The sequence below is a fragment of the Nelusetta ayraudi genome, unplaced genomic scaffold (assembly GCF_046127955.1).
Source record: "Nelusetta ayraudi isolate G7.1 ecotype Tasmania unplaced genomic scaffold, CSIRO-AGI_Nayr_v1 ptg000008l, whole genome shotgun sequence".
Classification (NCBI taxonomy): Eukaryota; Metazoa; Chordata; class Actinopteri; order Tetraodontiformes; family Monacanthidae; genus Nelusetta; species Nelusetta ayraudi.
This window is the reverse complement of record NW_027466058.1, coordinates 5,304,814-5,320,000: the sequence shown is the minus strand read 5'-3', so window position 1 is coordinate 5,320,000 and position 15,187 is coordinate 5,304,814. Positions and strand designations below refer to the sequence as shown.

General features: G+C 53.2%; 1 protein-coding gene across 1 annotated transcript; it reads left to right on the top strand.

The window, feature by feature from the left end:
• The first annotated feature begins 568 nt into the window (after nt 1-568).
• Nucleotides 569-12,892, top strand: ism1 (isthmin 1). Its single transcript, XM_076018914.1, has 6 exons — nt 569-1,467; nt 7,055-7,270; nt 8,462-8,717; nt 10,363-10,506; nt 10,606-10,695; nt 11,374-12,892. Exons 1-6 carry the CDS (start codon nt 1,324-1,326, stop codon nt 11,889-11,891), a joined length of 1,368 nt encoding a protein of 455 aa, XP_075875029.1. The 5' UTR covers nt 569-1,323; the 3' UTR covers nt 11,892-12,892.
• The last annotated feature ends 2,295 nt before the right edge of the window (nt 12,893-15,187 follow it).

Sequence of the window (15,187 nt, the reverse complement as noted above, 5' to 3'; positions counted from 1 at the left end):
TCAAGCCGAGTGTTGCGGCACCTTCCGCTGCCGGTGGTGCGCGACGCAGCCGCGCGGACGGCGGCAGGAAGACCTCCTGTCACGCGCGCCTCCGGGCGTCCTTTCTCTTCTGCGCGGCTCACGCCGCTGCTGTGACGCGCCACCACCGTGGGCCCCCGCGCGCCTCCGGGGGACCACCGATGGTCACTGACACGGAGCGTCATCATTGTCCCCGCGGAAATGAACCACCCGGGAAAATTAAAGGGGGGGGAGGGATTAGCTTCGAGCTTGATTTAATTAGTTGCGTACAATTTGAAACCTGGTTGTCATTTCAATAGGAAATTAATACAAAGGGGCGGGTTGGCATCCCCATTTTACATATTACTGTGATGTCATCTGCTTGGGGGGGGTTGGTGTTGATATAGTGGCCAAACTTTCTCCCAGAGGAGGACGGACGGACAGACGGACGGACGGGGAGGGTCCGCTCAGGGGGAGGAAAGAGTTAACCAGGGGGAGGGCAGTGGATGGGAGGGCGCCTTCACGGGCCGTGGGGTATAAATGCAACCTCAGGAGCTCACAAGAAGCCCAGCGCGTGTCTCACTTCTCAGCCCCACGGATCTGAGTGACATGGTCCAACAACCGCCCTTTCTCCAACGTCACTCGTTCCGGACGCACGCACGCACGAAGCTCGCACGCCTCCGACGGCGCGCCTGATGGATGAATTGTGCTTCTAACGCAGCGAGCAGCAAGTCGACTTCGGGACGGTGGAAAAGTCATACAAACAGCAACCTATCTTTGAGTTGATTTCGAGTTTTGATTTTGATTTTGTTTTGTTTTTGCCGTCGAATGAGGCGCCGCACAATGTGGACGGAGCCAGAAGCGGCTCGAAGTGGACGCGAGGAGAAGTGAGGGCGCGATCGAGGCTCGCAATGCGGCGAGGACCCCGGGGGGCCAACAGCGGGCTGCAACTTCCCTGAGATCTGAGAGATCTGAGGGCAGCAACAGGAGCCCAGGAAACGGCGCCGCGTCGAGTTGGCAAGTTTCGCCAGGAGAGGATCCGCGCATCCGAACACCTCCGCGTCCTCAGGAAGCACCGGGTACACTTTCATCCGGAGGACTTTCGTGTCTTTTCCCAGAGTTGTGCGACTGCCTCCCCCCGCCCTCCCACCACCATTTAGTTTGTGCATTTTTGCCATCGTGACGTGACCCCTCGAAGTGGCTCCCAAGTGGTGTTGCGGCTCCTCGTCCCCGGCGGATCCGGAGATCGGAGTCTCTGCACCGGGAGGAAGCGGCGTGAGCGGCCCGGTCGCGACGCAGGCTGCGAAGAGCGGCCGCGTCAAGAGGATGGTGCGACTGGCGGCGGAGCTCCTGCTGCTCCTGGGACTTCTCCTGCTCACCCTGCACATCACGGTGCTCCGGAGCAGCCCGCTGCCGCAGAGCAACGACACCGTGGTGGTGGTGGTGGACCAGGACGCGGCGCTCAGAGAGGTGAGCCAGTGGCGGCGCTCAGCGGGGCGGGGATCGGGGTTGGGGAGTTCTGGGGTGGGGTGGAGGGGGTAACTTGATCCAACCGGCGAGGGGTCTTCTCATTTTGGTCGCAGATGGGTTAGATAAAATTCCCACATGAGAGTGGCCGATGGCTCGGGTGACCCCCGCCGGGTCTTAAGGGATCGCTGACATGCACGCGGATGTGGACTCCCATGGGTGCCTCGGGAATTAGCCGGGAGGATGGAAGGTGATGCAGAGCGCCAAAACAACCAAGAGGCTCCTCTTTATGCCATTAGGGGTTAAATGCCGGGGCGCCGGGGGCTTCTCTGTCATCATGGCCTCATCACTGTCATTCGAGCTTCCTCTTGAGGAGGCGGAAGGTCAGCGCTGAACCGCTGACGGTGCTGCCCCCCTCCAACCACTACTGCCCCCCCCCCCCTCCCAAAGACACACACAGGACATATAGTGGTTGAAATTAGGGATGTTAAGAATTAATCAATTATCGATTAATTGTCGGTTAAGAATTCAATTGATGAAATTAAATTAGTCGCAATTAGTTGAGCATTTCTTACACGGGTAGTTAATATTATAACAGTGTAGTGGCAGGAAAGAGCAATTCACCTGTAAATACTGTGATGGTCATAATATACCTAGAATAAGTTCCTTTTAACCAACTTTAAAAAAAAAAAAAAAAGTTGAAACATTAGAATTGTGGGTCACATTGGACGCCGCTGATCAATTCATCGTTAATTGATCGATAAGGTCAATCAACTAACGATTAATAAATGAATCGATAGTTTGCATCCCAGGAGCAACTTTTAAGCTTTGTAGCATCATTTGTTACGATGCTACAGAAAATAGTTTCACGCATCCAGTCGGTGCGTTGAGGGGTTAAGATTAAGAGCGAGCATGTTTGACTCTTCCACACATAGTAAATGGGCATGAAAGCGTCAAATGGAATCAGGTGTCCTCGTGAACTCGCAGCAGGGTTGACTGCAGCGCTGCGGCTGTTATTCCCCTTGCTGAAAGCAAAGCTGTCACATTTGATGGCGTGCCAATTATTACATCTGATTTGGGTCTGAATGTTTTCGACCCTTTGCTACATTCAAAAGTTTAAGGAAGGTTGCATGGAACGGCTTTAGTTAGTGGCGTTTACGACAGGGCAGCCAGTGCGTACATCCAAAACATGCAAAGCAATAAAATCATATTCATACGTTGTTGTTTTTTTTCTCATTTTCAAAATTGAAATATTCACATCACCCCTGTGTAATCGCCAGCACTTTTACAATAATCAACAAATAACTGCAAATGATTATTTTTCACTCAGTTCGCCATCATCATGCATCGCTCCCTGACGCGACGCATGAGTGGGAAGAACTTTTAACCTCGACAGGAGACAGAAGAGCGCAATTTGTCTTATCTCCACCATCACACGGCTGCCCATACGGCAGGAGAGAGCCTCTCCTCAGCTGGGTATTAGATTATGCAAAGCGGAGGAAACATTCCAGGAATTTATCAAATATTTGTCACTCGGCCAAAAGCGAGATTGGGAGCTCGCTGCACCGAGGATCCGCCGTGAGGTTTCTCTTGAGGAATCGCTGTAATAACACTGAACAAATACCACCCATTCCAGCCTCTGCATCGCCTTTTGTCGCCCGTCCAACATTTACATAGAGAGCCTGGCTCGCGATGAAAGAGGCCGCCGCCGCCGCGTTGAGCCGGGGCCGCTCGGCGAACACTCCACCACGCAGTCACGCTTCGCTCGCCCACCACTGAAGGCGGTGATGTCATCTCTCGTCCGGCCTTGTCACAGCCCAGGGGGTGCATTGTCGTTCCGGGGTGTCATATTTAAAATGCCATTCACGGGAACACAAATGACAGGATGCGGCTTCCTGCACCTCAAGTGGGGAGTGAACGCTGCTTGGTCCGGCGCTCGTTAGCGTCACTCATGCCTGAAGGAGGAGGAGGTGGGGGGGGAGGAGGAGGAGGAGGAGGAGCGGGGCACAAGCTGTGGAGTGAAGTCCGCCTGACCCTCACGGGAGTTAGCGCTTAGCGAGACTTGAATCCAGGTGAACTGTTCATTTAGCGAGTTGAAAACGCTTTTTCAGACGAATCTTCTGGCTTGAATCTAATATACACGAAACACGCACACACACGCGGTGGCATGTGACAGGGCAAGGATAGCGTTCTCTCCTCCACCTACAAAAGTGCCTTGCTGAAAAGCATCTGCCACAATGTGCACCGCCTTCATTTCCTGAAAGCCTCCCCGGTGGAAAGGACCCCCTAGTTGCTTGAAAATGGAGTCATGCCCCTTTAAGCAGCCCTGACAAAAGTGAAAAAGGCAGTTGGGGGGAGGGGGGGGGGCTGTGGGGAAGGTGTGTGTGTGTGTGTGTGTAAGTTTTCATTCATTGCCCTTTTTTGCATGTGTTTTTGCTGTGTGTGTGTGTGTGTGTGTGTGTGTGTTGGGGGGCACCCTGGGAGGCCCAGGATGAACAGAGGTGTGGCCGTGTCACTTTTGATCTCCAAATTAAAGCGTGTTGATCCCGCGGGGAAGCACCCAGCAGATGAGTGACGATGACTGTGAGGCAGATGCGGATGCGGCGTCACGGCCGACGGTCACGCCCCAGATTTTTTCCGCCATTGCCAACAGGTGACTCGTGTTCGCGGCAGTGCGTATTCGCTGCATACCGCACAAAGTGGCCGGTGGCCGGGCCAGCACATCAAGGTCGGAGTTGGCGGTGCGTTCACAGGCGCTACCATTCAGACCGTGGTCGTGACCGGTGCCTATTTGATTTACTGCCGCCGCTCTGTGGTCTCCAACCGGTCTGCCCATGCCGACCTTTGAACCCCTGACATCAACAAAGCATTTTCCTTTGCGTGACATGCCGCTCACCGGCTATTTCCTCTTTCTCTCTGCAAACCACGGAGACGGCGTTGCGTGCGTAAATCCCAGTAATGCCACCCGGTCGCTTTGAACTGCAGCAAGTCGCCTTGACCACGTCTCCCCGCCGAAACGCATTGAGTTGCTGCCGCGTGATTGGCCAAGTAGCTGTGTTGTGTTGTCGGGATGCGGTGTGCAATGTGTCGCTCTGCTGTTGCTGATCCTGAGTGTTAAAAATGCGCATGAGGTGGATTTTGAACTTAGCTAATTGTGGCGTTTTCACACCGCAACACTTGTGACTGTGTGTTTGCCTCACCAAGACTAAAAGTCTGAAACTAACATTTGGTCCTTTCACTCCACTGTTTGCGAGATAATCTGCGGCTTGAGCTGAAATCCACTCGCTTCAGCGCCAAGCTGCCGATTTTTGGCCCGCAAACTGTTTGCGTCTCGCGGCGCTGCCGTACGAACGAGTCGCGTTTCCAAAAGCGGGGAGGCTGAGACGGCGCTCAAAATTTTGATATTAAATAAACCAAATCTCTGGATCGGACGATCTGGCTGCCATGTGATAGCGCAGAGTGTGACACGACAGAAGATCGGGATGGGATTAGAGTGGATAATGAAGACCTAATCTGCTCGCAAACACAGTATTCAGAGTTTCACAACCTGGTAGTTTGCCTGTTCTGGAACACGTGCGGCGCCGTCTGCCTTCCTCAGCCGGACAAATCCCCAAAGCAGCGGCGTTGAGAAGGAAGAAAGTCGCTGCTCGTTTGCGTTTGACTGCTCGTGTTCTAATCAGTAGCCGGATCACACGCTGGCGATATTTCCTCCGATGACATTTTCATTTCATTTTTCCCGAACTGAAACCACTTGCCGTTTTAATAATGAGGGAGAGGGGGGGGCGGGGAGGAAAGTGCGCAGAATGTGTGGTCCAAATGTTCCTGTCGTCATATAACTAAAGTCTGGAATGAAAAACAGATGTTTTTTTTCCCCTCAATTTACGTGCTTACATAATGCCTGAGAATATCGTCCATCCGGGTTCGCGCGCAACACCTGTTTTTATGGGTCCGTCCGTGAATGAAATCCGTTCGCGAGACCTCTCTGCGAGTTTTGTTGGTCCCTCTCACTGATTGGTGGAGTTTGATTTCAGACGCCCCAGCATCTTCCGAAAGGCTGGGAACCGAGAAAAGAGGGCGATCACATGGACAAGTCAGGGCCCAGCGCTTGTGATCGAGCCAGTTGAAGATCCTGTGATGTTTCACACAAGGGCTTGATTGCAGATGCGCCATCCTTATTTATTTATTTTCCCTTCTTTGCCGAGCTGTCAGCCGTAATTGTTTCATGATGAGGAAAGTGTTTTGTTGTTTAAATATGTGTCCCATTTCGGGCATTTTTTGCAATGATTTTTGAACAGAATTAACAGTAAACAGAATCGTACAGTTTTCCCCAGTTTTTATTAGGTGGCTAAAGCCAAAAAAAAAAAAAAGAAAGAAAAAATAAAACATAGAAAGCTTTTAATTCTCCCGCAAAGAATTTGGCCGTTGAGTCATGGTTAAAATTGTGGATTTGTGATTTGTGAGGTGTTTCTTTTTTTTTTTTTTTCCATTGTGAACAAAATCATCTGCAGTCCTCTTTTTTTTTTTTTGTGTTTAGTGCCCATGAGAAAGATGCTGAAGGCTCGAATTGCAGGAGTCAAACTGAATAATCATTTTCACACTGACTGGCCGTGTTGGCACATCGATCAGTTCTGAAATGCTAGACTCACTGCCCCCCACCGCCTTTCCTGTCCTTCTCCTCTGGCCGTCCCAGAGTCCCAGAGTGCACCTTGGCCGGACCCAAACCGTTCCACTCGGGGGGAGGGGGGGGGGGTGCTTTTATGGCGGCCACAATGCGACCGAGCTGACACTTTGTCTGTGAGCGGCCACCGCAACCGTGGAGCACGGCTGCCATACCCTCAGGCCTCAGGCCGGCCACAAAAACACTGGGGAGGAAGAAAATGTGGACGTGAAAAAAAAAAAAAAAAAGGAAAACAAGCGACGTGATTGATGGCCCTCTTTGATCTTATTTTCTGCCACCCCGGGACGGATGGCGGCCGACCGCTCACGGCTGTCTGTCCGACGGAGGAGTAATCGCTCCCCACCTGACAGGAGACAACATGCTTTGGCCGTCCTTCGCGAGACAAATTTTTACGACCGCCTCCGTCAGCGAACCAAATGTTTTTTCAACGTCTTCATAAAAGGGCCGGCGTAATTATTTTGCCCGTCTGGGTCCGGGCCTTTACGTTGACCGCCTCTCTCTCCGCGCCGACGGCAGAAAGCGCTAAAAATGTCAAGAGCGTATGGCTCTGGACAGGAAACGGCATATAGTCTTTCAGCTAAAAACGGACGACGGCCCGTATAGCGTAGCTGCGACGGCGGCTCCGAGCGCAACGAGTGGAGACGAAACCGAACCGCATTTTTGTTTTCTCCCCAGTGTTTTCAGTCCGCCCACATTGTGGGCACCGAGCAGTCCGGAGTGTCTCTATTTCTGTTTGCAGGATTAATGACACTCAGGGCCTCAACAACCTGTGTCAACATGTGAGGTCAGGAAAAAAAAAAAAAAAAAAAAGTACGGTCAATCGTCGTGTTGCATTCAAAGCTTTTGAGCGTTCACGGTCAACTGCAAAACTTTGCCGCATTTGTTTAATTTCCCCGTATTTTCTCTCCACAGAATGTTATAAATGCAAAGACCAGCTCTTCTGTCCAGCTGCCCGCTGAAGGCCGGCGGTCCAGTCCGGACCAGCGGTTATCCCAGCGGCCCGCCACCCTCCCCTGGGCTCAGGGCAGCAACGTCCACCGGGACGGGCCCGGGGCGTTTATCCTGGACCTGCACAACTTCCCCGACCTCTCCAAGGCCGACATCAACGGACAGAATCCCAACATACAGGTGAGCGTGTGTGTCTGTGCACCTGCCCCCCGCCGCGCGCTGATGCTCTTCACAGCGGCGTCAGCCATGGCTGCCCAAGCGGGCAGGACAGGAAGCTCAAACAGGAAGAAGGGGCAACAGTTTGGTGCACTTCACTACCCCCATTTTTCCCAGCCCCCCTTCCTCCCTCCGTCTGCCCGCGTCCCCCTTTTTCACACTTCCCGGAGATAGACACTGAGGTCCCGCGTCCATCATGATGACAGCTGAAAGGGAGACGCTAACCAGCGAGCGGCCGGCTCCCGACTCCCGGAGCAGGAAGACAGACGACGGCTCGTGTGAACGCGCGGGCCGAGCAACCGCTGGCGTGTTTAAATAATTCCCCTTGTTTAATCTAGCAAGGGGGTCCCTCCATTTCTGAGAGCATCGCCGCTAAATCCGGGCTCGAACAAAGTGTATTAACATCTCAAGATGTGGGAAGAGAGCGGAGCGACCACTTGAGCAAGGGCGTGAGGCTGTGGGGAGGGGGGGGGGTTTGGGGGGGGGATGGAGGAGGAGGAGGAGGAGGAGGAGGAGAGGAGGGGGGTCTTTGATCCTGGGATTCATCTGGCTTTCATGGTCTGGAGGAGGCTGAGTAGCCCTTTGAACTTTGTGTTTAGGTGGAGAGAGCCCGAGAGGTGGGAGGGTGACTGTGGGGCAGGGGTGAGGTCCCCCCCACCCCCACCCTCCCCCCACCGCCCCCCTCATCTGGGAGGCACATGTGTTGGGGCCGAAAGGGGGAGGGAGCCTCTGTCCTGTGGGGAGGGATCAGCAAATGCCACCTCATGCCACGGACATTGGCTTTGTCCTGAATCCCTTCCAAGTCACAGAGACCTTCCCTTCGGCGCAGTTCGCCCACCAAATCACATATTCCCATTTCCCCCTAGACAGAATTGACTGCGTTTTTTTTCTGTTTCAACTGTTGCTTCTTCGACTACGACTTTTCACAGCACAAACTGAAAGCATGTGACAACGCTAATGCCTGATTAAATTAGCTAACTAGCAGATAATAGATAGTAACATTCGCTAACGTGCTAATGCCATTGGCTTGGTGAAAGTGTGATAAGTGTCTTTTTGTTGCACAGCATTTTTGCGTACTCATGTATTTAAAATATTGAAATACTGCATACCTGGATCCACCCGAGATGAATCTAAATGAAGTCTCACTTTTCACAGGTGACCATTGAAGTGGTGGACGGCCTGGAAGGCCACGAGCCAGAGAAAGGCCTCCGGAAGGAAAGCAAACCCAACTGGGCCACCCCCAACTGGAGGAACTGGTGGCCCCGCTCCCCCTCTTTAGCCACCCACCAAACGGGGGAGCACGATCGCACCTACGGGAGCAACAGCGAGGACAGCAACTTCCTGAGGCCGCCGGCAGAGTGGGACAGGAGAGGAGGAACCGGAGGTGGGAGCAAAGCCCAGGCTGAATACGGTGAGGACAACCAGAAGACTTTTGGGGTTGTTTTTTTTTTGTTTTGTTTTTTTGCTTTGCTTTGCTCGGAAAAAGAGTTCAGAAGAACGCTTCAGAATGCGTCTCCGCAGGTTCTTATTCGAGCGCCGGCCCCCTTCGCAGTTCCCCAGATGGCCGTAGTCTGATGTGGAATCTGTAATTTTGCAGATGCGCTGATTTAAGCTGTCACCATAATGAGCACAGTCATTCCAGCGCTGAGCGTCGGGAGCCTGATTGAAGCCTTTAACACTCTTTTTACGAGACGGATTCCTAGGCGGCGCGACGCTCGGCTACGCGACGCGGAGCCCCGGACGGCGCTCTACATCAAAGTGGAGCGGCGGGGGGCGGGGCGGGTCAGTCAGCGCTCGCAGGGGCTGCCGCGTCCCTCTCGCGCCGCTGTCCAAAATGGCGAGGCCGCAGATAAATCTGCCGTGAGACAATTTACAATCGCTGTCATCCAAGTGTGCGTCCTTGCCTGCGTTGCAGCGAGCCCAAACCAACATGGGTCATGGTGGAATGCGCGTGCTGCGGTGGATGTCATTTTATCCACTTGCATTTTGCATCCCTGGTGGTAAGAGGGGGAAGATTATAGTCAAACCCAAGTGAAGTTTTATGTCTTGGCCATATTGCCGCGGCTAGCAATCATTCATGCCTTGCCTTATCCCCTTCAAATAAACAAGAAAATATAGTCCTTTGCTACATTTAAGGCTGCCTATCATTATTGCCGTTATTGTGCATCGAGGGTAAATCCGTCACGGTCGAGCAGTCCGGGAGATTTCTTGATCCCCGCGTTCTGTCTGAGCGGCCACCAGGTTCTTCGGCCACGGCTAGCTAGCTAGCTAGCCGCGAGACGGCTATCAGGCCTGCGTTTGTACAAAACGCTTGTAATGAGGGGCAGATGGCAGAGTCGAGGGTGTGTGTGGGTGGGGACGCGGGGGGGGGGTGTATAGGAAGGTTTTTTGGAGCCCAGCCAGAAATACTTCCATCCCAACATGCCCACATTAATTCCCCTCATTGACGGCCGGCGCATGTGTGCGGTAGCGGTGGCGGCGGAGGCGTGATGACCGTTGATCCCGGCGTAACTGCTTCCATGTCGGCCGCATTACGCTGACGTGCCCGACGATGATTCCAGTTAAAAGAGGATTTCTTGCCTTTTCACTTCCCATTTTCCAGCCAATGAATCACAAGGCGGCAGCGGCTGAATGCAGTTCCGCCGCCGCCGGGGGGGGGGTTCTGTTTGTTCGCCGGCTGTCGAAGTCCGCTGTGGCTTTGCCGGGATTTGTACGTTTCTTTGCCGCTAACTGAAAACACACACTTGCGCCTTTCACCTCGGACTCTCGCGCCGGGCGACTCTGCATCGACATATACAGTGCAGCGCAAGTGTGTGTGTGTGTGCGTGTGTGTAGACAGGCTTTCATGGTATCTGCTTTGAGGGCCAAAGTCAAAGGGAACTTTGAGCCCCCTCCACACTTCCTCTTTCATGTCCTCCCCGCACTTATTATTAGTGAGGCATGCTAACGGGTCCGAGTGAGTTCAGCATGTGGCCTGCATCAGTGCTAAGGCTGTCTCTCTCTCTCTCGCTCCCTCTCTCTCTCTCTCTCTGTCACCCTCCGTCTATCTCACCCAGACTACATGGACGGTGAAGGTGACTGGAGCCACTGGTCGGCCTGCAGCGTCACCTGTGGCAACGGGAACCAGAAGCGGACGCGCTCCTGCGGCTACGCCTGCACCGCCACCGAGTCCAGAACCTGCGACATGCCGAACTGCCCAGGTTAGAGAGTCGTGGTCTCCCCCCCTCCCCCCGGCCCACTACAGAAACCCTTTCCACGATCTGATGGTCTCTTGATCTTTTGATCTCCTCTCTCCGAAGGTATTGAAGACGCCTTCAAGACGGCGGCTACCGAAGTGAGCCTGCTGGCCGGAACAGATGAGTTCAACGCCACGGAGCTCTTCGGCGTCGGTGAGGTTCTTCCCCCCAGTCTTATTTTTTTCCTCCAGACGATCCCTCGTTCACATGCTCCCGCGGTATCAAAGGCGGCGCAAAACCACCTGGCAGCCGCGTTCGCTCACCCAATTGGCATTCCTCGCGCTCAGGCTGAAAATGCGAGGCAGATGAGGAAGGAGCACACGCCGTTCGCTCGCTCCTCTTCTTCTTCTCCGCGTCTGGTATTGATCATCCGAGTTAAAACACAACCTGCGGTTAAATATTACACCTTGTCAAAAGTTGGGCAGCAAGGCAGGACGGAGCTCTCGCGTTAGGAATGCGAATCTTTGGGTTTCTGGCGATTCTGGTTCTTGAGGTCACGATTGGATTCAAGATCGAGTCTCGATTCAAACATTTCTTCATTCAAAAATTGAAACAGTGTTTTGTATGTGAACAATTAGACAAATAGTGGAGTCAAAACAGAGAACAAGGCTAGCTGAGATGGGACCCGCCGACTCCCCCAATGACCTGGCTGGTGATGAGTCCACCGCACTGGAGACATCACGGGTCAGAAGAAACGTGGGCAGAAAATGTCAATAAAAGTTTATGAACTGATCCAGAATAAGAATTTTTTTAACGTGAATCGATCCCCCTCCCCCCCTCCCCTCTCCCCCTACCACCGCTAGTTTTAACGGCCCCTCTGTCTCCCCGCAGACACCGACAGCTGCGAGCGGTGGATGAACTGCAAGAGCGACTTCCTGAAGAAGTACATGACCAAGGTGGCCAACGACCTGCCCAGCTGCCCGTGCTCCTACCCGACCGAGGTGGCGTACAGCACGGCCGACGTGTACGACGCCCTCACGCGCCGGGACTTCCGCTGGAAGGACGCCAGCGGTCCGAAGGAGAAGCTGGAGATCTACAAGCCCACCGCCCGCTACTGCATCCGCTCCATGCTCACGCTGGAGTCCACCACGCTGGCGGCGCAGCACTGCTGCTACGACGACGGCATGAAGCTCGTCACCCGCGGCAAAGGGGCGGGCACGCCCAACCTCATCAGCACGGAGTTCTCGGCCGACCTGCATTACAAGGTGGACATCCTGCCCTGGATCATCTGCAAGGGCGACTGGAGCCGATACAACCAGGCCCGGCCGCCCAACAACGGGCAGAAGTGCCCGGACAACCCCCAGGACGAGGACTACTACAAGCAGTTCGAAGAGGCGAGGGAATTCTAGCCCTCCGTCCAGTCCAGGGACATAAAAAAAAAACAAAAAAAAAACTGCTTAACTCTTAAGCCAAACCTCAAAAAAAAAAAATTAAATGGTGCTCCTGCCATTGTGTAATTCTGTTTTGCATCAAGTAATTCACGGACATTCAGGGCTCTGAGGAACGAGACTTATTCCTCTTCGAATTATTGAGAGGGCTGGGAAAACGAGCGGAGTCAAAACACAAACAAAACTTTACCGGACAGGAAACGGACAGTGTTGTTTTGTTTTTTTTTGCTAGTAAAATGTGCCTCAGAATGCATAGATATTGCAGTCATTCTTCATTTTAATGTCAAGTGTTACTCTGATTTGGTCTGGAAACAAAAGGGAATGCATATTCTCAAAAGGGAAAAAAAAAATGTTATGCCAAGATTTTTTTGTTTTGTTTTGTTTTGTTTTGTTTTGTTTTAGACGGCTACCATGTTTGTCTCCATTAATTGATTATTGGTTGAAGAGATCCTCAAGGAATGTGCAGGGGGCTGGTTTAGAACCCCCTCCCTCCCCAACCCTGTTTTGTCCTTCGCATCCAGGTCCTCCTCACATAAGCTTGTGAGTTTTATTTAGCATGCACATCTCTTATTTTCGCTGTTCATGTAGACCCCTGTCCTTTGTCTTTCCAAGGCAGATCTTCAATGTAAAAAAAAAGAAGAAGAAAAAAAAAGAAAGAAAGAAAAAGCCTGCATTATTTTTGTAAAGTATTTATTAAGTCGTAGCTGCGTCAGAGTTGGGTGTCTGTGACTGTGGTTTTCTGCTTGACACGTGGCTGGATGCTAACTTGAGATACCCCCCCCATACCCCCCACCCTCACTGCCCTAAGCCGGTTCTCAAGTTAGGATCAAACCATAACGGCACAAAAGAATGAGTGAATTTTAATTGTATGGAAAGGGTTTGGAGATATAAATCTATGAATATTTTTTTTAAGCCAATTAAAGTTGTTGCCAGAAAAAAAAAAAAAAAAAAAAGAAAAGAAAAATCTTTGCCTCGTTTGATCTCAAGGGTGCACATTACCGAGATTTTCAGCGGGAGCCATTCATTTTCTCCTCGGGGCTGTCGGAGGAAATTCATCCCCAAGAAGTCCCGTCTCGTCAATTAAAACTCCTCCAAAGAGCCTAAGCCAGTGCACAAGACTTCCATTAGTTCCGTCCAGCGTGGCTCGCAGGCGAGGCCTTTTGATGGGATTGCGATATCCCTTGCGAGCGAGGCGAGCAGGGCTACGCTCCTGTTGAATGCGACTCAAATTCTTTGTCTCTGGCACGTATCTTCACATTCCTGGGTAATTTCTCAGCAGTGCTCTTCGGCGCGCACGCGCACAAGATCTCACGTGCGTGCGTGCGTACGCGCGAACCGCCTCGGACCTCTGACCGTGCGCTCTCGCCGAGCGCCCCAGTCATTGTCGCACAGAGAAAGCCATTCATGGGGCTCTCATTCCTGCGCTTTCCTTGTGTACGGCACAGCTGGCCGCATCGTGCAGGGCTTGTCTTCATTGTGCAGCAGGCCCCAGCACGTTCCACACCCCCGAGGCTCCGCTAGCAACAGCCCAAACCGCTTCGCTATTCATACAGGAGGGGGGGGGGGAGAAAGGTCCTCTACATGTGTCCTTTGAACCATTTATCCTCGACTTTGTCTTCTTCTTCTTCTTCTTCTTCTCCTCTGCAGCCCCCCCCCCTCAAATCCCAAACCGTAAATCGCGGGGATACTTTCGTTACACCCGTGAGACACAGCTCCCTTTTTTTTTTGTACAATCTGCCCCGCTGCGAGCAAAAAAAAGCGCCAGCCGATCTCGGTTTCAGTTAGCGGCGTGGTCGGAGGCTAAGATTACAGTAACCAGCATGGATCGTTATCTTAGCGGACCGTCTGCTGAACCGGTCCGCCCAGATCAAAGCCAAGGTGTTTGTCTTTTATTCTGAGGGCCGAGCTCAAATTGATGACATACCTTCGCCGCCCCCCCCCGCCGCCCTCCTTCCCTCCCTCCCCACCCCCGCAGTATCTCCTCCCCAGACAGGCTCCACGCGTCTCCAAAAGCAGGCAATTACTCGCACACCCTCCTCACTTTTCATCTCTCATTTCTCCTTCCCTTCGCCCTGCGAAAACACGCACGGGTCGGGGCGGGGCGGGGCGGCGGCTGGCTGCAGGAGGGGAGCGCAGATGGAAGGCTTGCCGTGGTGTGAAATGAATGAGAAGGGGCGGACGCGGCGTCGTCCTGCCAGCAGCAGAAAGTACAGAGCGCAACTTGTTGTGCCGGCTGTCGGCCGGTCGTCAGCCGCGGCCGCGCTTTTGTGTTGCTATTTCGGGGAGGCAAGTCGGCTCTGGCAAGTTTCAAACGACGCAAAGCACATTATTAGTGGTATATTGTCAAGGATCCCAAAGGGCTCATTAAGCATCACCAAAGATATGATTGTTGGTATTTTGCCTCTATTTTGGTTGGAAGACAAAAAAAAAAAAAAATTGATGTGCAACACCGGTTTGGAGGGGGGGGGGGGGGGGGGGGGGCTCTGGGATTGGTCCTCGCGGGGGCCTGCATGAGGGCCGCAGGAAAAACAAACAGGACCTGCAGAAAAGGCTGTAAACTCGTACAGGTCGGCGCACAAATGGGAGACACACCTCAGATTTCGGAGTGTTTTTGAGTGGGAAACAATCCCAGGTGATTTACTGTCCGCCGCCGGAGGGCCTCCGCTAGGTAAATAACCGCCGCGCATGGTGGCAATCAGGCGTCTCTTCATTTTGCGGTGCGATGCAGATGTGGCCGAGGACATTTTTAGTCCCTCCCGCCCTCACTTTCTTTCACTCCTCCGCCGCTTTATGGGTGGTGTAGCACAATGCAGGAAGTGTCTGGGCCGCAACGCCACACGCCCCCCCCACGCCCCAACGGCACGGCGAGCCTAATTAAAAGGTTTCTTTGGGAGCCCACGGATCCGTAACGGTCGATCCGGACCTGGAAGTTCGTTCATCTGGCTTATCTGGAGAAGACGGCACCACCCCCCGCGCTACATAGGCTTGCATCGGTTAGAAAAGGATAAGAGGGCGAGGAAGGGCGGGAGGGGGGGGGGACATGGCGTCCAGCTGAACAAACAGGTCAAGTAGCTGCGGAGTATCCGAGAGGGCACGGGTGCTTTACTTAACCCCGACTGCCGGCACATCAATGACATGCTGGAGGGATCCACATCTTACGGCACGAAGGCGGCAAGGCCGTGCGGATCATCGAAGTCGGGCCCTCGGACGGAACCTTCGTCTCCGCGTCGAACTCGAGCCCCACCTCCTCCTCGTTT

Excerpts from the sequence above, each read along its gene's own strand:
- ism1 (XM_076018914.1), top strand. The coding sequence starts at position 1,324 with ATGGTGCGACTGGCGGCGGAGCTCCTGCTGCTCCTGGGACTTCTCCTG. Across the intron at positions 1,468-7,054 it reads AGGACGCGGCGCTCAGAGAG|AATGTTATAAATGCAAAGAC; the intron begins GTGAGCCAGTGG and ends TTCTCTCCACAG. Across the intron at positions 8,718-10,362 it reads CAAAGCCCAGGCTGAATACG|ACTACATGGACGGTGAAGGT; the intron begins GTGAGGACAACC and ends TATCTCACCCAG.